The sequence below is a fragment of the Melanaphis sacchari genome, unplaced genomic scaffold (assembly GCF_002803265.2).
Source record: "Melanaphis sacchari strain LSU unplaced genomic scaffold, SCAv2.0 Contig538_pilon_pilon, whole genome shotgun sequence".
Taxonomy (NCBI): domain Eukaryota; kingdom Metazoa; phylum Arthropoda; class Insecta; order Hemiptera; family Aphididae; genus Melanaphis; species Melanaphis sacchari.
The window spans coordinates 22,065-49,207 of record NW_020271370.1 but is presented as its reverse complement, the minus strand read 5'-3'; the positions used below and the strand labels follow the sequence as shown (position 1 = coordinate 49,207).

At 27.2% G+C, this 27,143-nt stretch overlaps 1 protein-coding gene and 1 pseudogene across 1 annotated transcript in view; both read right to left on the bottom strand.

Moving 5' to 3' along the window:
- Nucleotides 1-15,963, bottom strand: part of LOC112599540 (dynein beta chain, ciliary-like) — a gene marked incomplete at its 3' end in the record, with an annotated part of 35,804 nt that extends 19,841 nt beyond the window's left edge. The window contains exons 1-14 of the mRNA XM_025346467.1: nucleotides 15,895-15,963; nucleotides 14,213-14,509; nucleotides 6,166-6,279; nucleotides 5,888-6,081; nucleotides 4,978-5,170; nucleotides 4,742-4,911; nucleotides 4,220-4,338; nucleotides 3,761-4,120; nucleotides 2,875-3,202; nucleotides 2,445-2,664; nucleotides 2,306-2,383; nucleotides 2,030-2,224; nucleotides 1,543-1,712; nucleotides 1,261-1,483 (exon numbers count right to left, since the gene is read on the bottom strand). Coding sequence (XP_025202252.1) covers nucleotides 1,261-1,483; nucleotides 1,543-1,712; nucleotides 2,030-2,224; nucleotides 2,306-2,383; nucleotides 2,445-2,664; nucleotides 2,875-3,202; nucleotides 3,761-4,120; nucleotides 4,220-4,338; nucleotides 4,742-4,911; nucleotides 4,978-5,170; nucleotides 5,888-6,081; nucleotides 6,166-6,279; nucleotides 14,213-14,509; nucleotides 15,895-15,951 — 2,718 coding nt within the window. The remainder of the gene's footprint in view (nucleotides 1-1,260; nucleotides 1,484-1,542; nucleotides 1,713-2,029; nucleotides 2,225-2,305; nucleotides 2,384-2,444; nucleotides 2,665-2,874; nucleotides 3,203-3,760; nucleotides 4,121-4,219; nucleotides 4,339-4,741; nucleotides 4,912-4,977; nucleotides 5,171-5,887; nucleotides 6,082-6,165; nucleotides 6,280-14,212; nucleotides 14,510-15,894) is intronic.
- A 172-nt stretch (nucleotides 15,964-16,135) lies between these two features.
- On the bottom strand, nucleotides 16,136-18,084 carry LOC112599542 (annotated as a pseudogene).
- Between the last annotated feature and the right edge of the window lie 9,059 nt (nucleotides 18,085-27,143).

The window sequence follows — 27,143 nt, the reverse complement described above, 5'->3', positions numbered from 1 at the left end:
TTTGAAGTGTCCTTTAAAGTATAAAAAAATATACAAACCTTTACACTTGACTTCATTCACCGAGATTTGAAGCACTTTTGAGAACAACGATAGAATCGATATTATTATACCAAATGTTTGGTTATTTTTTTTTTTGGAGGTAATGATAAGACTAAACACATGGTTGATGATAAAATTTATTATCACAAAAATTGTAAATTTAATTTTAATGGAGGTGAAATTAAATTATATAATTTTATTTCAAAGAGAACCTGAAAAGTTTAAAGAAAAACCTAACCTAACCTAACGACGGTCGTCGCGCGCACTGTCCCCATCGTCCTGATGGCTCAAGAGCGACAAGCGTCGTTCGTGGCCAAAAGGGCGAGGCGGTTAACTGGAACCGACGACGGGGGGCCCCTTCCGCCGGGCGATCCGGAGGAGGCAGCGCGGGTAGACGAACCTCAGTCCCTGAAATCTCGTGTGCTGGCAAAGTAGGCCCGGGACATGCGGGACGAGGTGCCACCCGCGGACAGCGGACGCGCGTGGACCCGAGTCCTGATCCCCCCGGACCTACTCTGCCGTTGGGTGTCCAGGGCGCACGGGGAGATGTCCTTTCACCTCACCCAGCTAATGACGGGGCACGGTTGTTTCAACTGGTTCCTCCAGAGGATCAATCGTGCACCGTCTACCGGGTGTTCGCATTGCGGACCGCCCGACGGCTACGGTGAGGAAGTCGACAACGCTCTCCACACCCTCGTTCGCTGCGAAGCGTTCAGGGGTGAACGGGAGCGTCTGATCGACACGATCCGTACCATCGATCCGGGCGAACTGGGAGGCGGTGGCCCGATTCGCGAGGGACGTGATGTCGGCCAAGGAGGCTGCCGAGCGCGACAGGCAGTTCCGGCAGGGCGTGGCTCCGTATCGGAGAAGACAGTGACGCCAGTGGGCCGGCGGACCCGGCTAGGGCCCCGCAAAGCATTGACTGCGAGGCCTCAAGGGGTAGTAATAAGATTTCGTTGCTGTGAGGGTTTTTGGTTGGGGGATTGTCCCTTCCAAACCCACTTGTTGTTGTAACACGTTTATTGTAAGGGGTAGCGAAGTGGGGGATTGTCCCACTGACTCTCCAACTTTACATTGTATTTGTTTTGTTTAATAAACGATGGTGACTCACCACCCGAAGCATTGCTTAACGGCGTTTCCGGGTGGTGAGTGTATTGCCGATTTATAGGAAAAAAAAAAAGGTATAACAACTATATAACAAAATAATGAAAATTATCATACTTGTTTCAAGATGTACACATCTTCCGGCATTTCTACGTCATACACTTTCAGTAGATGTAATATTTCACCTATTGGCTCAAACATTGAATCATATTCCTCTTGCCTCTCACGGACATTAAATAAATGTCCCATAATTTTTACAAGACCTTCATAGTCCCCTTCTTCTAATGGTTTTAAAAGACCTATATCTGTTTCTATTGTGAAATCTCGTAACGAACGCAAACTATATAATTGAAATACATTAGATTTAAAAACACTATAAACAAGTTGATATCACTTTACCTGTTTACCACTTTGTTGACCAAATATGTTTTGAATAAATCTGACCAGCTGCTAATTAACTTTAAAAGATCCCTTTTAAAAGGTTTAACATCCATAGTTAACCAAACATCAAATATCATGATTTCATCTATTTTTTCGACTTCTTGATAGATGTTATCAAACAAGTTAATCTAAGTACAATATTATAATCAAGCTCGAATATATTTTATATGAATAATCAAATATTTATTCGCCGTGGGATAATAACGTACCTAGGCGGTGGACGAAAACAGATTCGTCGCGCGCAGGTCGTCGCTAATTGGCTAACAAAATCAAAAAAGGATTGATATTACCGCAGTATTGAATATGCGTGTTTAAATCATGTATAACAAATAATAGTTGATTAATATCGGCGTTCTGATAAGAAACCGGTCTTCCAACTATGCGACGAGGTACGTTCTTATTCCGCCGCAAGTATAGGTAAGGTATATATTATTTTTGTACAAACTTTATTTTGAAAATCGATCAGTTTTGGAGGAGAATGTGTAAGTAATGGATTTCCATCTTCATCAACGTCATATTGAATTTCTAATTCATCCGATGATAGATCCCTACCATATAATAAAAAAGTTGACAATGCATCATTTTGATTGATTAGCCAAATCATAGAATAGTCTTGGTATTGCACAATATATTCAAGAGCCTAAAATGCAATCGAAGTAAAAAATTAATCTAGTAAATTATATACAGGTTATAAGTACAATTAATTAAAATCTATTCTTACTTTGTTGATTGTAATCTTTACTTGATCGAGTGTATTATCTATATATTCAACCACCTTTTCAATATTCCTTATATCTACCTACAATTTTAAATAAAAAATTACATTTAAATAGATATGAACTCAATATTAAAGCTTTTACATTATATGATGGATAGTTATCAGCAATTCTTTCCATGTACGATCCCATTTCAACTGTGTCTTCAAGTAAAGAAGTAACTAATCCTATGAAATTTGGTTCATCATTAATTTCCAAATTAGGTGAAAAACGGGGTAAATTATTGTTGTCGAGAAAGTATACAACCAAGAATATTGCTGAAGATCCATTGAGAGTTATTATTTCATCATTGATGTACTTGAGACTGTAATTGTTTTTGAAATTAGTTAAATTTAATTTGTATACAAATATAGATGTATTGCTTTTAATCAATTAAAACGTTATTTTAAATTTAAAAAATACTTAATTACGTATACCTTGAAAATAAATAGATTATATATATTATTACATTTATCACGATTTTTCTTACGTTAATATGTATTGACTATTTTATTATTTTATTATTATTTAATACCTGCAAAGAGTTGCATCTTGTAATCCCGTAAATACTATTTCATCAACATAATATTTATATTTATCCCACATTAACTTTCTTTGGATATTTGATAAAATAATTTCAGCCTGAATATCTATAAAGTCTAATTTCTCTTCTCTGTTATTTTCTTCTTTTTCAAATAGTTTTTCTAAAATAATTTCTTCTTGATGTTCTATGTAGTCATCGTTTTCTTCTTCGTAATTCTCTTCTCCTTCTTCTTCTCTTTCGTCTTTTCTATCTTTTTCTCCTTCTTCTCGTTCTTTTTCTTCTTCTCCTCCTCCTACTAATATTTCTTCAAATATTTCTCCTAAAATAATTTATTTTTAATGTGAGTTAACTTCATTACATTTATTCTATTAATAATATTAATCTCATAAACATAGTTTTTATTAAATAGAATAAATTTAACTGAATTCTGTTTCATAAGAAAATATGTTTTTAAAATAATAACTATCTGCTGTTTTTATTTTGGATGTTCTTCTTCCCTTAAAATATATTAAATTTTATTCCTTACAAGCATTCTTTAAAAACAAAGTTAAATATATTATCCTTTCTCTGTTTTTTCTAGATTTTAGAAAGCTAATATTATAGATTAAATAATATTATTATTGTATTACTTATATTCTCATATAGAAAAATAGATATTTTCTTTAATTCATCTTCATATTCTTCCCCTCATTATTCTTAAAGATCAAATAAATATATGTATATAACTACCATATTAACCTTAAAATTGTTTATCTTAACTTAATATTACTTTAGGGAAATCTTTTAGTAAAACATTATTTATAAATTGGAGATAAATATCTATTTATAAATATACTATGTTTATGTCATTAAAATTTAAAGATAAATATTAACTTACTCAAATTTGGATCTAATAATGGTACATTGTGAAATAATAAAAGATCTTCTTTAAGCAATCGTTGAATTTTAATACTAGCGTCTCGTACTTCGGCGTATCTAGCCATTCTTTTTTCTGTCAATTTATGGTCAAACGTTATTAGTTTTGTGCTCTTATCACGCATATACATTGGCTTATTAATCCATTGACTACTTAAAGTAATGATTTTTTTTAAATTATCGTGGGTTTGCATCACACGCTCGTAAAGATTCTTAGTTAAACCATGAATAGTGCTAATTGTACTTTGTAACGATTTGGGTGACATAGACTGATCATTTTCTAATTCTTCATTCAAATTATTTTCGCTTGAGTAAACAATATCTATTTACAAGATGATATTATATTTATTTAGTTGCTTATTATTACAATATTATGTATTGGTACTTATTATTTATATAGAGATAAAAAAACTTTTTTTACCTTCCGAATTCCATGTAACAAACTTTTGAGCATCTTCAATAAGATTATCAATATTTTCGATTTCTTGAATTATTAACTGTAATTCTGTAGGATGGGTTTCTGTTCTTAACGTATTATACCTGAATAATCAAAAGCAATTTTGTAATAAATATATAAATTTAAAATCAAAGTATATTTTGATTAGATTATTTTAAATTTTAATTGCAAACTAAGTTTGACTTTTAAAGGTTGTAGCTTTAAATTTTAATAAAATATACTTACTTAACCCTAATGTTTTAGTACTCTAATATCAGGGCATATACAAAATTACTAAACATGTTATAAATCAATATCCTTAAAAATGATTTAGTAGCTCATGATTGGTTCATTATATTAATACCTACATGTTTTTGCAATTTGTCATAAAAGTTTTTAATTTAAATAGTTGTATATTTATAGGTTTATAAGTAATCAATTAAAATAACAAATTTCTTAATCAAATTCCTAATTATAAAAATTAAAATATTAAGTATCATCGCTAACCATTTAACTATTTCTTCAATGTCTCTTTTATATGTTAAAATCAGATTTTCTCGTTTATAGAGCTTAATTGCATCATATGGTATGTCATCTATTTCAATTGCAAATATTGGATTTTTGAAATTGTTATTACAGAGTATTATGTATCTGGTTACTTTAATTGCGGCATCCAACTTTAAATATATGAAAAATAAAATCAATCATTACATGATAATTGATTGCAAATAAAAAATAATTACTTCTTTAGAAAAGTTCAGACTGATTGTGTTATTTTTGTTAATTGTGAAAAGTGGTTGAACTATTTTTTCCTGTATTTGTTTTGGTACAGTACGCTTCCATTCTTCAAGCAAAGGATTTAAATAATTTTTAAATTTATCCTTTAACTGTTCTGCTTTCATATTGATTTGATTTCCTCTCGGGGTTTTCATTATTCTGTACAATAAAAAATCTAATATTATTTATTTAGTATTACTTATTTTTTATTATAATACTAGTAGCAAAGTAAGTGCATATGCATATTAAGCACAGGAGTAGATAAAAAGAGGAAATTTTGGAGTTGACGTCTAGATAGTATTTTTTTTAAATATATTTATTCGTATATGTTAATTAATTTATAAAAAGTTATAATACTCAACAGTTACTACAATGAGTACAATGTAACAGTTTCTACATTAGGTTATATGTTTCTGGTATATCACTTTTTAAATCTTAAAGTATTTAATTTATATTTGTATAGCTTGTATTTATACAGGATATAATTTGTCGAATATACTACTATGTCATTCATAATTAATTCATAAAATCATAATTCTAGAACTATTGTTTAATGCTATTGTTCTTAAATACAAACCATAATTAAGCCAATGTATGGCCTTCAAAATATAGCCTATTATTAGGTATGGAACACAATTTAAAATCTAATAGTGTATTATTATTTATTTCAGTGTAAAAGCATTCTTTAAAGACTTTTCACATTTTTTCGAAGATATTAACTTATTGTTTATTTGTTAATTTTTAATTATTCGTTATTATAGCTTACAAATTTTTAAACTAAATTGAATTAAGTCTTAATACAAGAAATACATAATAATTAAAACTCGTTTACCATGATTCGGGTTAGCAAAATATATTATATTATGTGATATTTACGGTAAGTCAAAAGACTGAATAATGTTTAAATCTTCCAACAATCGATTATTTATTCGTGAGTTACCCCACATGATCGCTCTAGCCACAAGTGGGTACTCTTGGTCCATTTCTTCTGGCATGAAAAACATTTCGTAATAGTCACTTTTCTCGATTTCGATATCCATCGCCATTCCTGATAAACGGTTGATAATTTTCTAATAACATTCAGAAAAAAATAATTTCAACTAATATAGGTTGATATAATTATGATGTTATCAAAATAAAGGGTTGATACTAACTAACTCCCGGGCCAATTCTAAATCAAGTAAATCCAAAACTTTTCCGAAATGCTTTTCCACAATACCTGCTACGATAGGTCGATTCAACACGGATGAACCAAATATCATTATGAACTGTAAATTTAAGATTAATGTGATTATAAAAGGGTAGGCAAGTGGAAGATAAGTACCACTCTTCTACACAGTATAAGTAGACTGATGTAATGAGTGTGTTGAATTTGAATTCAATAATACATCATTATAATCTATTACGTAGGACGTTTTTAGCGAAGATTGTCTATTAGCCTTACCATGAACTAAATCATATTATTACATTTTTGGTATTGCTATTAAGATAATTTGTTTTTATTTTAAGTTTTACTGTAGGTTAGTTTTATATTTTCAGGAAACATTAAATTTATTATATTATATTAATATTTAATTATTATAAAAATGTATACTTAAACCAATCATTTTTTTGTTATTGATTTTCGAATCAACATTTAGTCTATATTAAAAGATTCATAAAATAAATATGTATTATCTTAAATCATAGATTGAATCCAATTTTTTTGAAAATATTATCACATATAGTAAAATTAATATTATACATAAAAATTTAATATCTCCACGACTAAGTTTTTTGAATCATAATAAAATAATTAACATAATTGTTTTTGTTTTATTTTAATTATTTATAGGGAAGACTAGGGTAAGTTGATGAATCTAGGGTTCAATGTATTTTTAAAATATAATAACTTTATATAAATCTGTAAATTTTACACACATAGATAAAGGAACTTTTAAAGACAATTCTAACATATTAGTTAACAACTTGACTGCCACGAGACCCAAATATGGGTCTCATTAGATTTCTCTAAAATGCCATGATATTTCATATGAACTTAAAATATAAAATATATAAATAAATAAATATATAAAAAAATAAATAAATATAATATACAATACTGGATCTCATTTTTTTTTATGTTATATTGTAACAATATTAACTAGGTAAGTAGTTACATTAATAGTTAACTATTATTAAAATAAAAACAAAACAAAATAATCTTTATAATTGGCTTTATAATAAAAACAAATAAAAACATTTTTTATAACTGAATAGTAACATTATTTTAAAATGATTATAAGGATAGTAACTTATGTCTCATTTTATATAGTAAAAACAAAATAAAAAAATTTCCAAACCTGGATAGTAACATTTTTTAAAATTATAATAAGAGAAGTAACTTATGTTTAATTTGTATAGTGTAAAAACAAAACAAAATAATCTGTATAATAAAAACAAAATAAAATAATTTCTATAACTGGATAATAGAATTTTTGAAATTATAATAATAACAGTAACTCATGTCTCATTTTTTATAGTAAAAACAAAATAAAATACATTTTTATAACTACTTTTATAATAAAAACAAAATAAAATAATTTTTATAAATGGCTAATAACATTTTTTTAGCATAATAATAATAATAATAATATAGTCTTTTATTTTAATTTAGGTATAATATGGTGGTGTATATCAAAAAAACATCTTTGGCATAAAACTTTGTCACATACAGTGCATTTTGTGGACACTTTAATACAATATACTTGTGCATATTTTCTCCCCTTTTCTTCTTTCATTCTTTTGTAGCATACACAACATCTACTACGTTTACACTTTTGTAGTTTATGTTTTTCAGCAGATGGAGATTTTGGGATTACAGTATTTTTGATTAAGCTTTCAACTAATGAAGATCGGAAATATGTAATACTCATGGTACTTTTAGTAGTCAAGTTAAACAAACATGCAGCATTAACTACACCAACATTTAATAATAAGTCAATAAGAACTTTTCTATACCATTTCATAGTTCTCCGTAGTGGATTAGAAAAAGAAGCCTTTTGGTCTGACAAATCAATACAGCCTTTCCCTTTGTTGTACATAATAACTGATTCTGGTTTTTGAGATGCCTTATTATGTTTAGTTATGTTTATCATTTTATTTGTTGATTTGGTACTGCACATATAAATGTCTCTCTTGTCCTTCCATTTTAAAACCATTACATTACTATCACTTCTTAATGAAAACTGTTGACCTTTTTTTAATTTAGAATTAATAACTTCCTTAGGGTTTGATTTTCTATTTGACCTTAATGTCCCAATACAATATGTTTTTCGTTGTCCGAGTTGTTCTGCTAATTCTATACTAGTATACCAATTGTCGATAATATAGGTCCTTCCAAAATCTAAATATGGATCTATCAATTCCATTACAACTTTAGATGATACACTTGTTTCCGGAGTAACTTCTTTTCCAGCATACACTTTCAGATTAATTGTGTAGTTAGGGGGCATACAAAGTTTAAATAACTTAATCCCATATTTGTGTTTTTTGTTTTTTAAATACTGCTTAAAGAATAGTCTACCTGTGAATGGTATCATAGATTCATCAATACATAAAGTATCATGTGGAGACATACAATTATTGGAATTAACCATAATGTCTTCAACTATGGTTCCTAATTTATATAACCGATTTGTTTGATCACTGGTTTCATTATTAGAATAATGGATCATAGTTGATAAGATTTGGAACCTATTTCTACTCATAACATTCCCAAAGTTTGTAGAAAATAGGGGGGAACTACTCCAGTACAAGCCAACTTCAGGTAACTGAACTAACCCCATCCATAATACAAGTCCCAACCAATTATGCATTTCTTCTACATCTGTATTTGTCCATTTATACATTCTGCTTTGACTTGAAAACGTTGTTGAACTTAATTTTTGTAAAGCATATATATTTGTATGTTCTACTATTTTTTGAATAATATTATCATCGACAATTAATTTAAAAAAATCAAATGGTGAACCTTCTAATAATGTGTCTATCAAATCAGTGTTTAATCCTATTTCTTCTAAATCAGGGTTGTAAGGATAGTTATTGATTTGTCCATCATCAGCACGCCAGACTCGAGAAGTTACAGCTGCAGGTGATCCAACAAGTTTTGGGCGACCTCTTGGCCTTGGTGTTGGTGCTTGATGTGTGATATCAAGACTACTGGTTGAAGAATTATTATTATCTAATTCTAAAACAAATTAGTTAAATTTAAATAATATTTTCAATCGAGAAGCACCCATAAACTATAGTAAAATTATTTAATTACCTGCATCTGAATCAACACCATCATTAGTATTATGAATACTGTTATTGTCAAAAAAATCAGGATCATTATCAGTATCATCAAAATCACTTCCTGAATCGTCCGAAAATTCGAAGTCTGAATCAACCAATAGAGCATCAATATCTTCATCTCGCAATCGAGACATTTTATATTACGATATGTATGAGTTATTGATTTAGCAATTAGATTTTACACTTAGACAGTTGTCATAAATCATAATAAAATAATAAAATAACTTAGCAATAAATAATAATTAGGTATAATCTAATATCACAAACAAAATTCAAAATAATCTGTTATATTTCTTATCATACATTAGCACATGTTCAATGTTCATATTATGATAAAATTATTTACACAAGATGCATTTAGAGCCTATTTAGGTTTTTATCAGTAGTACAATTCACGTTAAGATCATATTAATATTAAAACAAATGTATTTAGATAAAAAATGTGATAACTCCGTGAAAAAAAATATTTGTGGAGTGCTAATGATATCGAAATAATGTGGCAACACTGTACATTCTGATTCTGGTATCAGAATCAGAATCAATGTTAACTAGTACTAGATATAAAAGTAAACAAAACATGTGGTCCGTGACCCAGAAATGGATCTCATGGCAATCTAAGAAAGTTTAATGAGACCCAAAATTGGGTCTCATGGCAAGATTGGCAAGTTTGAAAGAAACTGTGTGGCAGTTAAGTTGTTAAACTTAATTATTTTTTAAAACAGGTAAAACAAATTCTAACTTTTCAGTCTTAATATCAAATATCGAAGAAAAAACAATATGAAAATCAACTTATAAAATATATTTTTTGCAAAACTCGCAGGTGAAAGTTTTCCAACATTCAACTCCTGCACAAAGTCCATTAGCTCGCCTTGCACATTCGATACACTTGATCCCATGATCACCATTTTTATCATTACTATAAAGTTCTTGACAAAAAATACATTCTTATTCATAACCCTGAATCTTCATTGTCTGTATCTACTAGTGGAACTTCATCATCTTCTGATTCTTCAGAAGATAAAATTAATTTACGTTTTACATTTTTACCAGTTTTTTTATTTTTAATCTTATTTTATTTTAAGAGCTTATTAAGCTTTCTTTTCTCTAGACGTTTTTTTTGTTCGTTTAAGATTAAGATTTTTTTCTTCTTTCAATTATAATATGGGTTTTTCTAATGAGCTTGTTAACTCTAAAGTTGACATTTTGGCCCTAGGTTTACGTTTTGAAATAGGTCTCACTGCCACTGACAAAGCTGTTAGTTTTACTGGTTGAAAATGTTCAATTGCTCAAAAAGGCTGCTCTTCATTAAATGAAGATAACCTAACCTTTCTGTAACTTCCGCAGAAGCAAAATCATGATCTGAAAAAATATTTCGATTAAAGGGTTCTATATCACAAGCACTGAAGCCTTTTATGGAATTTCCTACAGTAGCAACTCGATTATACGTATGATTGGCTAAATATTTTTCCGATATCACGATCATTTATTACACAACCCGGATTATTTACCATAAATATGTTATAATCTTGACTGTAATACGTCTTTAAAGTCCCAAAAACTGCAACGTCTAGTGACTGTAACCTATGTGTGGTATGAGGAGAAAATCTAAGCATTGTAATATTGTGTTCACGACAAAAGCAAATGGCTTGTGGAGAAACATGTAAAACGTGGTTATCCAAAATTAATAGTACAGGATTTACAAGAGTTGTTTTGACATGATTTTAAAAATGCTCAAGATAAAGCAAGAAACTGTTAGAAGTCATTCAATCATTATCATTACCTATGCCCACTAAACCAGGAGGTCCTCCTATTACCCCTTTCACTGCTGACTATTAAAATCTAAAGCACCTGTTATGTGCTGACTATATTTCATAAATTATTTAAATGATTTTGCTATCCTAAAAGGATAGATCTGTGCTCAAAGAATCAGAAAAAATTTTTAAAAAAAATTTGGACTAAAACTTAATAATTTATAGATAATTGTATAATTCTTAGACAATAGTTCTCAAAATGCACTCGCTTGAATAAATTTAATTACCAAATTATTTAGACATCAGATTTTTCAATCATTTTAAGTTTTATATATTTTTAACACAATTTAAAATTATTTAAAAAAAAAAAATATATAAGTCAAGTATTTTTTCTTCAAAGCATGTTCGACAGACATATAGAATATCATAACATACACACTAATACTCTGTTTCTTTTCTTTCTTCTTTTTTTTTCATACTACACATTTTTAAAAAATTAGTTTATTTTTAATTGAACAAATTTTGTCTTGAAGAAAATGTCTGCCTATGAGGCGCGTTGGAATATCATCACCACGCCTTTCTTTTTTATTAGATGGTGATAATAAATCCTTGGATGTGTATTTTTCAAACTTTTCTTTGATCAGTTGCAGTTAAAAATAAAAATCATCCAGTGGGATTTTCTTTTTTTGTGACAAATTTATATGTTGAATAGGCATTAAGAAGACCCAGATCAAGTAATTGAAAAAATAATTTTTTGTATCACTTCAAATTCTTTCAAAAACATTCTACCGAACTAAGCAACATGCCTGTTTTATCTATAGTACCCATTGATGCATTAGCTGGTTTATAAACTTTATTTTTGGTATATTCAATCTTCCTTGGGTCTCACATTATATCATCAAAATATGTTGTTAGCATATGGACATCCCTTCGATCGTGTCATTTAATCATTAACATTCGCTGAATACATTGTTATTCCATTTAACCAGCGTTTAATTTTTGGCAAAATATAGGCATACATCGACGGTTGATTCTGACTTTACTCAAGTAACATGGGTAACGTGAGATTACTTCAAACTCATCTTCTTCAAATTTACACTGAATCAAAAATTAAAAATTATTATATGTACATAGTATTTATTTTTACAATAACATTATAATGATGAAACAGTTATAATAATTCAACAAAATGATAAACATTATACAAACGAAAGTTATAACTGAGATGTCTACCCATCTAATTATGACAATTTATGAAAATTATAAGTTCTGGGTACCCCCGCTTCACCCCCCCCCCTAAAAAAATGCTCTGATTAATGCTGACAACGACTAATTCCGTATATCCACATACGACTACCATAATATACAACGAACATTATCACTGAATTTTCACTTTATAAATACGACGGCGGAGGCGAAGATGCTATCAAAGTATATATAAAATTTATAAAGTGAGTTTATTTTATTTAATAATTCTTATAACATGTAGATGCATTACACGATCGTAATACGTATAGTTTTAATAGATTTCCAATGTACATTTTTTTTTTTTTTTTAAATGATAATTTATTAAATTATATTAATTCATAATATTTTTAATTATTTAGTTCTCCGTATCCACATCCGACTTCCGACTATCATAATATCATACCACGTACATCGTCGTCATTAACATTAACCGATATTTTTCATCGTCTCTAACGAATAAAGTGAGTTTATTTTTAATTATTATTATTATTATTCTGTTAGTAAATAATTAGTTATCTTTTAAAAAAAATAATATTTAATAAAAAATATTTATGTATCCACGTCTCACGTTTTTCGAAAACAAATTAATTTTTATCTAACATTTTTTTTCTGTTTTTAGTTTAAAATGGCTTTTTTCAATTCGCTAAGAAGCCAATGCATAAATAGAAATGGTTCTATTGCAGATTTGAAAATCGACATTGCATACAACGTAACCTCAATGAAGGAGATAGACACGAAATTTGGACCATCCGTAACTTGTGCGTAAAGAGATCTGGAAAGCGGCGGAATAATTAATGTTTTACTACCGAAGTTGATTACGGTGACGTGGACCGAAATCTCTCAGTATATTTTGGATTACGTGCCTCCGGTGTCATTAATTTATAAAGGAAAGGATGGGGAACGATTTGCTGTAGATTTTGAATAATTTGAAATATATAACAGGCGCATCACTCTCCGCCGCCTTCTTTATGTATATGTAGCACTATGTATATTGAATTCAAAAAAATGAAGAATTCTTCGGTATGCCGGAGTGCGGGAGAAATAGCATATCATTGTGTTCGTCGCGCAGATTTTGCGAATACGAGATATCCACTTCGTAGACTCGCTTTAACTCCTTGTGAAAGTAGGTTTTGTAAGTAAAAATGGAGAAAACTTATTACTTCATTCTGACTTTTTTTTACTACTGATTCATCGTACATGAAGAAATAAGCTTGAGTGTTTAAAATTAACAAAATAAATATAAATTTACTTCAGGTTTTTTTTTCAAGTATCGCCTCAATGTTGGTTCTGGTACACCAAATTTTTTGGAGAATTTATTATATGTAGGTTTTTCATCGTTGATGTAGTAATTTATAGCTAATCTAATTATTGCTTTGTTCCACGTTGGTTCAGTTTTTCTTTTTTATTTTCTTGGCATTGTACCTATGGCATGACGTACACAAATAAAAAGAAATTCAATATAAAATATAATAAGATGGGGTAAGTTGACGATAGTCATCTTACGTCAACTTGACCCAATAGATTATATTTTACTTAAAATCATATTTTTGTTCTTTTAACTTACGTAATAGACATTAAGTATAAATTAAAATAAAACTTATACTATACTTAGTTGATTTAAAATAACATAGATTTAACTTACCTTTTTTTTGAAAATACTTAATTTCAAAACACATAAAATTAAAGTGTGTACACCGTACAGTGATAACAGAATATTGTAAATAAAAACACTAAATATAATCAGTGTTTCAGTATAGACATATAACAATTAGTATTATTATTTTAAGTATTATTTCATAAGGTCGGTATAAAACTTTATATGCATAAAGTATATAATATAATTATAAAATTAAAATAATAGTTTTACCTTGTGAAACGACATTAGATTGTCGATGTTTTCAAAACATGCTTTTGAGATAGTGGCTAAACAATTGTCAATGTCGTTTGACATATTTAAATAATAATTGTAATCTTCTAGAAAAGAGACAGTATTCGCATCGTTCAATAAGTCCAATGGATTGTAAGATATTGAAATTAACTTTTCCATGTATTTTGTGAACCGAAGATACATGTTTTCAATTATTGGACTATACCAACAGCCAATGAGTCCACCCACATCCACTTTTTCCAATTTTTGATAATCAATTAAGTTTATTATCATCGACTAAAACAATATAATTTTGATACGTGAAAATTAATTTATGTAATTTTATGGCTATATTAATGCATTCGTAGTTAAAATATAGTTTAGGTACTATTAAAATTTTAATAGAATTTTTTTTTTTTTTTTTTATTGCCATCATTCATAAATAATTAATAAGTTATTAATAATAACTAAATACCGCTTGGAAATTCTCGTTCTACAGTATACTAGATATATAACTTGTAAATTTTCGAGATTTTGACGAATTTTTTCGAAGTTGAATTTTAAACGCTTATAAAAAAATCTATGTATATTCGATTTATTTTGTTTATAATTTATTATGTATAACTTCTGAAGAATTGTGTATAATAGATTCTCAAACTTTTTGACTTAAAAAAAAAATTGAAAATTGAACATGCCCATTAACAGTTTTAAATATTGCTCATACAATGTTTAGAAAATTCAAACATAAATATTCACTTAAAAATATTAAGTCCCTATGACCTACAGTAATACATTTTTAATTTACAATAAAATACCCAAATCAATTGTGTCAAAATCTAGTGTTACATAAATATTTACGTTTTTTGTTATTGTTTTTTTTTTTTTTGGTACTAAGTATTATCAATAAATACAAAGATAATATTTATTAATTAATTATTCTACAATAATAAGAACTAACTCGGACAATATAATAAATAAAACTTAAATAAATTTCAATATCGAAACTCAAATATGTAAAAATAGTTAAGTATTTTGAAGTTATAGGTACATACGTACCTATATATACTAATATTTAGAGCAAAAACTTGTATGCACTAAAAGTATCATCAAACATGAATTTACACCAACGCATCTATAAGTTAAAGTATGCTCTAGAAAAATATTACTCTCCCGTATAACACTAAAAAGTTACATTTTTTCTTTAAAACTTTTGTTTATTTTAATTCATTTTAATTATTGTACTGTATTCAATTTTTTATGTACTAATATGTATATAAAAAAAACAATAAGTATAACTAATACGTATCTAATTTAATCTACTCACTGACGATTAAGATGAAAACTGGTTTCTATCGTTTTTATAAAAAATTCATAGTTTAATGTAATTGTTGACATTGATTCATGAAAAATATTTACCGAAGTGCTTGATTCTAGATGAACTATTAAAATATGCACTACAAACTCAAAATATGCTCTTATAATCAAAAATATATCCTATAAACTCGAAAATGTCAAAATATATGAAAATGTGTTCTAAACACTTTGAGTGTTTAATCGTTGTTCAATGTTGTGAAATATATAGTGCACTCACTAAGCATAAGATAAAGTTAATCAGAAAACATATGCAAATGCATGAGTCTTTTCTCTACTAATATCAAATATGTAATATATTTCTAACATACTTTAATACAGTTTAACCGTTCTTCAAATGCGTTAAGACTCTGAAAAATATCATTCATGTGGAAGTTCCAATAACGTGGTTTGTGATTAATTGAAGCAAAATTTGACAAATTAAATTTATCAAATTGTTTTTTTAAAATATTCCGTTTGAACAACTTTAAATTGCTTTCTATATAATACATTTTTAACGAAATATTATAACAATATATATTTATGTAATAACTTAATATGTATGAAAATTAATTACTTGAAATAATTTAATATGTCCAGAATATCATAAATTTTAGCTAAGTTTTCCGCTAGTTCGCCTTGAAATATAGCAATCGGTTCTAAATATCTTGAAGACTGAAATATTAATGTTACATAAAAATTAATTTATAGGTACATGATATTGTTTTACTTACTTCAGCCATGACCATATTACATAATACTTTTATCAAGATAATTAGATAATTATAATTTTGAAAATTCGGACAATTTATCCATATACAAGCCAATTTTCTCCATATAACACATATTTCTACCTTCGATTCGATCAAACCATTTCTTTCAATCGTATTAATGTGCTTAGACAGTGTCGATAAAAACTTATTTATTAAATTTGTTTCTTGTTTTTCTAAATAAAAACAAAATAAGTATTATTATCATTAATGTAAACATTCATTGTATGGAAAGCGTAATAATTCGAGATATTGATTTACCAGACAAAGTCGTTTCTATTATTTGCTTATAAATATCCAAACATGGACTTTTTGTAATGTTTAAAAAAATTCCAATCTGTTGGTCAATTTGTTTGTGAAAATGTATAAACTGTTTTTTCTCGATTTTTCCAGAAATCGAGGTCTATTTATTTAAAATAAATTAATAAGAACATTAAACAAAATTTAATTGTAATATGTTTTAATTTAATGCGTACATTGGGCAGGCAACGCAGCGGGATTTTTCTCTAAAATCACATCTGGCTTGAGCGCTACCATTGTTTTAATTTCTTTGAACCAAGTATACACTTTATTTTCTAATCTTTGTTTTAACACATCATCAATAATTTTTCCATCACTAAACACGTATTTAAGAAATACAATTAGTATTCAATAGTAAATAAAATATGTGTTTTAGATATAAAGCTGTAAACTAAGTTAATGATTCTCGTAGATTGCTTAGATTCTAAGCGAAACGAAAAATATTTTGAATTTACAATTCAGTATGTGTGATTTATTTTTGATATTAAGCGGAGCGAAATGCGTGTATCTATTAATTTTACAATAATTTATATATTGTGTATATTTGTGTATATACTATGTATTCACAATAAGTTAGAAAATGGTTATATTTTCAACTTTGAGGGTATTATGCATTAGAAATTGGATCTAATTTTATTTAAATATTTTAGAGAAAAAAATTTGAAAACACAGTAACTTTCGAAATAATTATAATAATAATAATTTTAAATTTTTTTAAGCCCCTTGTTTGTTGACATTTATAAAAAAAACATCAGAAAACATAGAAAATCTTTTATGTCCATAAATAGTTAAAAAAAAATTCAATATATTAAAAATGACATTGTATAAATAATGTTTTTGTGAAAATGTCAAGTATCTATGATTATTGGTTTTTTAGTTACACGAATAAAAACAAAATGAGCAAAATGACCATTAAAAAGTGGATTTGCGTAAAAATTTCCATTTTTTTTTATTATTATTTTCAAAAAATACTACCTAGTACTTAGTACCTGAATTTTCATGTAGGCCTTTTGTAAAGTACATACTAGATACAATTTAAAGTAGAAAATAAAAGCATTTTTAGAATTACTTATCGTGTAGATAGATACACCAAAAAACGATAAAATCTATGCAATAGTTTAATAAATTATAAAACACACATTATAGTAAAATAAAATCGCTCTTTTCAGGATTTAAAATAAAATAGAAAATACATCTATCAATAACTTTAAAAAAAGCTAAACCATTTTGAAAATAGAATGAAGCTATTATAAAATATATACTTATATTATATAATATCGCGTATGACACTTAGCAACATTTTCCGTTGTAACGCGCATTGTACTAAATTCAATAAAATTATTTTTTAATAAATAATTGGTACCTCATTTCAGCTGTTTTTAAAGCGATATTAATGTTGTCATATCCATAAGGCAATGTCAATATTGAGCGATTTTTCATCTGTCCTGACATGTTATTTATGTTTGTAAGAAAATCATTAAGTCTGTCTTGTACTTCCACTATAACGTCATCAGAACAGTTTTTAAAAAAGTTCTCTTTGTTAGAAAATAAATTCAAAAAAACCTGTTGAAAATAAACATAAATTAATTTAATCAAGACTATAATATTAGTTAATAATGTTGTACTATGTGTATAGCATTATTACTTACATTTTCAGAAATCGCTTTTAAATCTTCAAAAGGGTTTGATGACACTTCTCCACACAAAAGTATCGAATCAAAATTACTATGTGTAACTTCATCTGGTTTAAGCCTTATAATATAGGAAACTCTAGATTTATAACCATCAGGAAAATCCTCATATATAGGTATCAATAAACCAGCAGAGTTTAGCACAAAAAAAATTGAATCACGATCCAGCGTGTTTAAAAATTCCATTACTAAAGCCTAAAAGTCGTATGAAACACAACTAAATATATATTTTGTTTATTTTTATTTGTGAACAAAGATTGTAAATATTTCTTTAATTTTCATATCATATTTTATTAAATACGTTTTTTTTTCACTTGCTATACAATATATATCACAAACGCCAAAATTTTACTCAACGATGAATACTACTATTTAAATATTTTCATGTAGGTATTTAAATAAAAACTATACTATTTAAATATTTTCATGTAGGTATTTAAATAAAAACTATACTATTTAAATATTTTCATATAGGTATTTAAATAAAAACTATACTATTTAATCTGTGTAACCAAATGTATAATTTGGTATATTTTAAGCACTATATATATAAAAATTATAGAAATTTATTTCAGAACAAATTTAATTTTAGAATGCTATTTCAAAATATTTAACGAATGCTACTATTATTAATATCGTTCTTATTTAATATTAACAAAATACAATAATATACTTACATAAAACTCTCGATTTCGCATCATTGTATCTATTACATCATTTTTAATTTTCAAAGATTTGACTAGAAAATTATACACTTGAACCAAACGTTTATCATCCAATTCAGCATTGTCTCCACTATTCATCTTTAATTAAATGAAAGAAAATCAAAAATTAAGTTCACAAATAATTGTGAAAAGGTGTAGTGTAGATTATTTAGATTACATGGTTTATTTTATTAACTTAGATTAGTTACCTTGGCGACTGTAGTTGCTATATCGAAAGGTTGTTATGGACGTGTGAACAATTCGTGCAAACAACTCATCAATCATTCTGCGTTTTTAATGTTTTTTTAAATTCGTATAATATGACAATACTGTCTAATGTCTTATAATTGTATTATTGTCAAATAGGTAATCAATTTCTAACTTCAATTTTTAATAATGATTCACCATTTTACAAGGAATAGAAATATAGTAAATTTTAATGTTTTTTTTTATACAGCGAAGGCTGATAATTAGGGCAACTGATGAAAAAAAAATAATAATGTATGTGATTTTTATATATTTTTACTTTATTATTCTTTTTATCTATAAAATGTTAGAATAATTAATTAAATGAGCCTTTGTTTTTTTTTTTTTTTTTTAATTTGTTACACTTATTTTGTAAGATAACTTTCTTTTACAAATATCGCATACGCCAAAATTTGAGTCGACAACCGTAAAACTTTGCCAAATGCTGCTGGTTCTTTAACCACTCAATTCTTATAAATTTATATTTATAGCTGTAAGTAAATTCAATGTATTTAATAAAATTATGAGATGAACTACCAAACATAAATAGGTTTATAAAGAAAATGAATAATATAGTTTTATATTTATTGGTTTAACAAATTACAATTAGGTATATATATATATTATTGATTTGTGTCTATTAAGAGCGCGTAACACACCCATTTTTTATGTTTAAAAAAATGTAAATCTCAAAAGTAATATAACTTGACCAAATAATAAAAAAATAACTTAAAAATAATTTAATTACAATTTTGATAAGAAATTATTAATGTAATTTAATTACCCAAAAAAAGTAATTTCCCAACACTGTTATAAGGTGTATTATAGTAACTATATTATAACTGTATGTCTATATACATACATTGATAGACATATAATTTAGGAGATATTGTGCTATACTTTAATCAGTAACTATAGAATACCGAAATTTTCAATAAAACTAGTGATTTGATTATTGAAATGAATTTTTTTTAACTTTAACCAGTACCGGCAGTACCTATAAATATAACAAAAAATATAAATGAATAAAATAGTATGCTGTGAGCATGAAATATGACCTATAACTAGATCACATCTCGTGATGTTTGTAAATTAAGTATTCTACATAAGTTAATAAATATATATTTACAAATACATATTTTGATTAAGGTACCTATTATGTAGTTTTATAATAGTACCTACATTATAATATACAGTATGTAAAGTATTGACGTATTGTAAAATATAATACATGTTCATTAAAATATTTAATAGTTTAAAATATAATAATTTAATTATTTAGTTTGAAATTATTACAACAATATTGCAGCAATTCATAAACATTTATAAATAAGTATTACATTTAATTTGCCATCACTTGCGTACAATTAGTTTTACAACATTGTTGAGTACTATTTGTCATTAAACTGTTCATTATTTAACTAGTGTTTTCACAACAAATTTTGAAAACTTTTGAACTATATCTATTTTACTTTGGGGTTTTAATTACCATTTAAAATGTCTCCGTACAAAAAGTTCGCTGCATTTTAAATAAAAAACGATAATATCGAATAGACTCGACTAAGTAGTAAGTATGATATGAAAAAAAATCAAATAACGTATTTAAGTATTTATTTAATTAATAAACTATCCGTGACACAAATAAAAATTTGAATTATTATTATAAAGAGCATTGCAAAATATAAGTCTGGAAGTACCTACTTGAAATCAATTCAGTTGCGTAAGTCTAATTCGTGTGTGTTTGAAATATATTTTTTTTCGTGATTCAAATAGTTACGTATTTTAATTTTTTTAAATTTTTTATTCGATACACTTATTTATTTAAGTCCGATAATCGAAAATAAAAATGAATCGCTGTGTGCTTCAGTGATAAATGTAATCAGTTTAGCACAAATTTATGATAGTACGAACTCGACTATAAACAATTTACACAGAGATACGATTTTTAACTATATTAACTAGGGAAAAAAAAAAACAATTTAATTGTTTTTTTTTTTTTTTTTTTCTTTTGGAACGGGGATACTGCAGATTACATACACACTTATCTTAAACAGATTTAACCTAAATTACCCAACTCTTAATATTAGTGCATATTACAATGATAATAATCAACAATTTAGTTTACAACTACCATACAATAAACGTACCTATTATTTCAACAATGTCTCATTGGGCTGGAGCCTGGGTTGACAAAACTAGTAGAATGTGCTTAACCTACTGGAAACACATGAGTACATAACCTTTGATGTCACAAGGATCACAGCATTTATTTTTGCACATATATTTTAGATATATTATATGAAATGTTACTTTATTTCAAACGACCTGTGTGACTTCGATATTCAATAACAAGATCAAGAATGAGACGTCGGACTTCGTGATTGAATAACTAAGTGTACAAGTGTAGTATTAGAGTACCCACTACAAATGTAATAATTTATTAGACTCGTCAGATTGAACTCTTGAATTGAGTTGAACTTGAAACTCTGATAGCACCTATTTGCGCGCACGCCGAATACAAGCGTATCTGATAATATGAATAGTTAATGTTTTTATTTTTATTTTTGAACAAATAAAGGAAAGTCAGGCGTCAGTATACAGGAGGATCGATTGTTCATTTATAATTAATATGATATTCATACCTGAAAAAAAAGATAAGGGTTCAAATGTACAACGTGTGGTGGTGGTGCGAATAAAAATATTCAATCTGAAAAAGTAAACTCAACATTTTTACCTATTAATGAGGGAATTATAAGTGGGACTATTGCAATTGCAATTGGTCATATTTACAATTATATAGCTGGAATATTACACTGAAAAAAAAACCTTGATAACATTGATAAAAATATAGATTCGATTAACGAAATATTCGTCCCTATTCAGCTTAGTGCTTACAAACGGATTTATCCAACTAACAAAATAAAATTGTCAATTCATAATCATCTTGACAAATGACAAACATTTTATTATTTTAATTAGAATGACATTATTAATTTTATAATATTATATCATCGTGACCATACCTATGTTTTTGTATTTATTGTAATCATTTATTGTAATTTGTTATGTTACCGACCGTGATTTATATTTTGTCACACTGTCCAGTGCCCACCCCTCCTCTCGTCAGCGGTGCTAACGAGTAACGACGACTCTGGTGGTCTGGTCACAACTGCCTCCGTGGCTCGTACACTCGAGTTTTTTACGTCCGCTCGTAACGGCTTCCGAGAACGGTCTCTGCCTCTCTGTACATATCACAAGAAATTTGTTGCCAAGTCTATAAATTGTATTATTTCAATAAAATGTTTTAATCACATCAACTGAAATTATTGTTGCGTTAAAAAAATAATATGTGAATTGCAAATATATTTTAATATAGGTAAGTGTCTATTGAAAGAAATTAGTACATTTAATACATTTTCTTATTTAGTATATATTTTCATAATTAAGTTTACACAAAGTATACGATATAAATACATATAAATTAAAATAAACAATAATTTTATATTATATAGGAATAATGTTATGAAAATTCTTATACATATGATAATAAATAAAGTAAACAACTTTAATTATTTTTAATAAGTAGGAAATGCACATGATATAATTTTAACCATGTACCTATAGCCTATAGGTACCTATTTTTGTAGTATTTTTTGTACAACATAAATACATATTTTTTAAATACAATGTATGTAAACTCAAGACATTGAATTATTAATTATGTATATTATTATGTACCTATATTATATTGAATGTAAATGTGTACTTAATATTTGTATAGAAACTAGTTAACAAAATATGGATAAAGGTGCTGAAGTTAATTATAATTAGTTTGCAAAAGAATTATATATCATAAAAATTATATTATACTAATTAGTTATTGAATATTTTTTTCTAAATTAAAAATAAATTGATTAAGATTAAGATGAGATTTATCAAACTTAGTATTGATGTTATATAAATATTTTTGTACAAACAGCCGTACAGCACATGATTCTTCTGAGAACTCAAAGTTAAATTAGTGTATAATCTTAAAGCTTACATCAATTGTTTTAAGTAATGTAAAAACTGTACTTGATTATATCAAAGTATACAATTATTTTTTTAGTTATAGTGGAGTACCTACCAATAACCAAAATAAATGGTAGAATTGACAATATAAGCTATATCTATTAGCCACAAATTCTTCAGCTAAGATTAAAATTTAAAGTATTAAAAAATATCAAAAATGTATTTTGTCAATCCTTAAGAGACCGTTCTGGTAGCGAAGTTCTACCGTAAAAACATGATTTATACACCAAAATAAGCCTAAGAAGTTCCTTTAGAAGACCTCGTGTCAGATTTTTAAATTTTTTTTTCAAACCGGAAATATATTTGCATTTGAAATTTTCAAAAATTTTCAAAAATCATATAAAATAGAAAAAAATATGTATCAAAAAAATAGCACGAGGTCGTCTAGAGGAACTTCTCGAGTTTATTTTGGTGTATAAATCATGTTTCTATGACTAACAAAAGCTGAGGAAAATGGGAAGTACGAAAGCATATTTTTGGTAAGAAAAATGATAATTTAAAATTTTACATTCGAGAACAATGTTCATACCACCACCCCCCTAACTTAACCTAACGTAATTGTTATATTGTTTTCCAAATCACCACCAAGAAACAAGAATACTAATTCTAAAAATTTACGGTAGTCTCCGCGAGAGTGTTTAATTTTTAGTTTGTTTTTGACAAAATTGAGAATATCTTCCTTCACATTTTCTAAAATAGCACCACACATTTGATCTTCAATCCCACTATTATATTTATTAATATGTATTTCGTACCATTGTTTTTAAAAATTGTTAAATAATGGAATACTTGGGCTTGTAGTAACTTGAGGTATTTTAATTTCAAAAACGGCTCTTAAAACAAGTTCATAAATATGATGTCTACACGGAAGATATAGTAAGTCTCTACCTAACTTTTTTTCAATTAAAATACATGCTCCATTTAAACGACCTGTATTGGACGCAATTGTGTCACAACACAAAGCTTGCACTATATCGCATAACCCCCAATCTCGAACGCATTACACATAGCTGCAGCTTGTTCTTCGCCTGTTGATCGCCAAAGTTTTGGTACTCCTAAAATTTGTTCTATATTTTTGCTAGTTATCACGATTGGAAGTCGTTCAACAGTTGCATTTCTAGTTGTAGTATCCGGTAACATTTTTCCGTTCCAATGTACGACTGCGTAATTAGGTGGAGATTTTTTAAATTGTAATTTTATTTGTTCACCACGCTCGCAACGGTATGATTCTCGAGCTCTGTGTATAGAAGTCTGGTTTATTACGTAATCATCAATATTACAATTTAAAGCTTCTAAAGTAGCCTGAAGAACATATACAGCATCTCGAATACTTAATTGACATCTATCTAACGCTCCGGCCAGTTTTAGTGTTATAAAATTTATTTTTCCCCGGCATTTATTTTTTTTAGTTGGAGGTTCTATTAACTCTAAAGAATTAATGCTGGTCTCTAATTCCGATATATCGCTACTCTCTAAACTATCAGTTTCTAAATTTTGCTCAAATGAATTATTAAGTAATGTTGAAGTAGATGCACGATTTTTATTATACATTTCTTTTCTTTTCGATTCATTCAACTTTCGTTGAATGTGAATATTTTCTTTTATTGCTCCTTTAATATCTATACCTCCGAGACAACCAGGACGCCCGGGTAAACGCTGGTTTATTAAAAACTTTTTATCATCTTCAATTTTAATTAATTTCATTGCATCAGAATGAGCAATATCAAATAACAAATCTAATTTTTTTTTTAAATCATTTTCTTTTAGCCGATATGATTCACCAACTTTTTGAGCATTTTTCTGGAGATTACGCCATTTGTCATACAAGTTAATTAATTTAGTTATGCAACGATGAATAGCTTGAATAGGAATCCAGGATTTTTCCCAAAAAATGCAACACTCTCGTACAGCTAACGCCGCACTTTCCCTAGTAGTGAGATTAACGGTTCTCATATTGTAAAAAAATACAGAAAGTACTTGCCCGTTGGATAGAAGTTTTGATCCCTGAATTTGTGTAATTTGAGATCCGATTAAAAATATTTGAAAATCACTTCTCAGTTTTATTGACATTTTTATTATTTAAATTATTATGAATTACTAACGACAAACAAAATAATAACCTTTAACACATAAGACGTTGACCCAACTAAAATAAATGAGTATTAAGAAACAAAATGATACCTATTATACATTATAAAGCAAGATTAGTACCTACGGAAACTTAATGCGGTAAATTGTAGATAAATAATACGTATTTCAACACATAGTGGTTAATCTTATTTCACAATCTTGTCGTTTATTATTTATACGAGTATAATAATAACCTTTAGTATAATAATAAAATGTAAATAATATTTTTGTAGAGAAATTGTGAATTTTAAGATTAAAGCTTATGCGTCTTTTGTAAAGAAATAGAATTATCAAAAAATGTTAAATTATAAAATATATTGGAAATTTAATTTACTTGAAAAAACATATGATGGAAAATTACGATTTTCATAACGGTTTACGAAATATTTACGGAAATACCAAAAATGTCTAGAATTATTTAAAAATGTATTAAGCTCAAACTTCAATTTCAAGTCGGCACGGGTTAACTCTCTCTGATTGACCTAAAATTTTTTGCAGTTCATTTTTATATGTATACACGCCGATTTAGGGGGTGAGACTAAAAATATATCATTATTTGTTTTTCTCTTATGGCTAAGGAACACCCTAATGCACACACTCGAGTAATTTCGCGATTAATTCCAACTATTGAGTTGAGGACGCACGATAACTGACTGCACCCACTGTGCAATTTTACATTTCATTGATGTTCCTAGGACATTTCATGAGGACATGGAACATCCTCATATGCGTTGCATTGGCGTTATGGCGTCTCTATGCTTGCTAATGACTGTAACAATTTTACACTCAAAAAACGTTATCCTTATGTTTCCTTGTATCATACCTTATATGTTTCTCCGAAACGTTACTGCAACATCACATTTATTCGTCGTATGTATATTTCTATTAAACATCGTATATATGTTTCTATCAAACGTTATATATAAGTTTCCATTAAACGTTATATGAATGTTTCCGTTGATCATCGTATATTTTTTAGCTATTATTAGTTACATTTAAAAATAATATCTATTCATGTATTTATGATAAGATTTAAAGTAGGGTACTACTACCACCAAGTCCTAACACCATAAAACAGGGTTTAACTGTGTAAAGATGAAAAAGAAAATTCATAGTTCATGAGTGTATTTACTGTTATTCCAATAAGTAAATCTTTGTTTTATCAAAACCAATGTTTTTTCCATTTGAATTCTTATTTTTATAAGTTTTAAATAATTTAAGTTTTGTACCTCCTAGTACATTTTTCAAATGCTACTTATTCCATTAGACATATAATAAATCTCATAAGGCTGATTTAACTATTTTCCCTTTGTGTATACATATTTAAATAACTTCATAATACATGGGTAGAGAACATAATTTAACACTTCAATATTTAATTGAGTATATAGATTTGTTAAAGGGAATTAAAATAAATAATTAAATACACAGTTTAAATTTTTTAAATATTGGTATTTTATTTAGGTATCAATTGTAATAAAAATAAGCAACATATTATAATATTTGATATTATAATTTATAAATCTATAATAAAATATGTAAATTAAATAATTATATAAAACAACATTTTCTGAAAAAAAAAACATATAAATACTTAATACAAATAGTCTAGTGTTTCAATTCAAAAATAGTTTAACAAAAATGTACATAGTATTTAAAAAAAAACAAA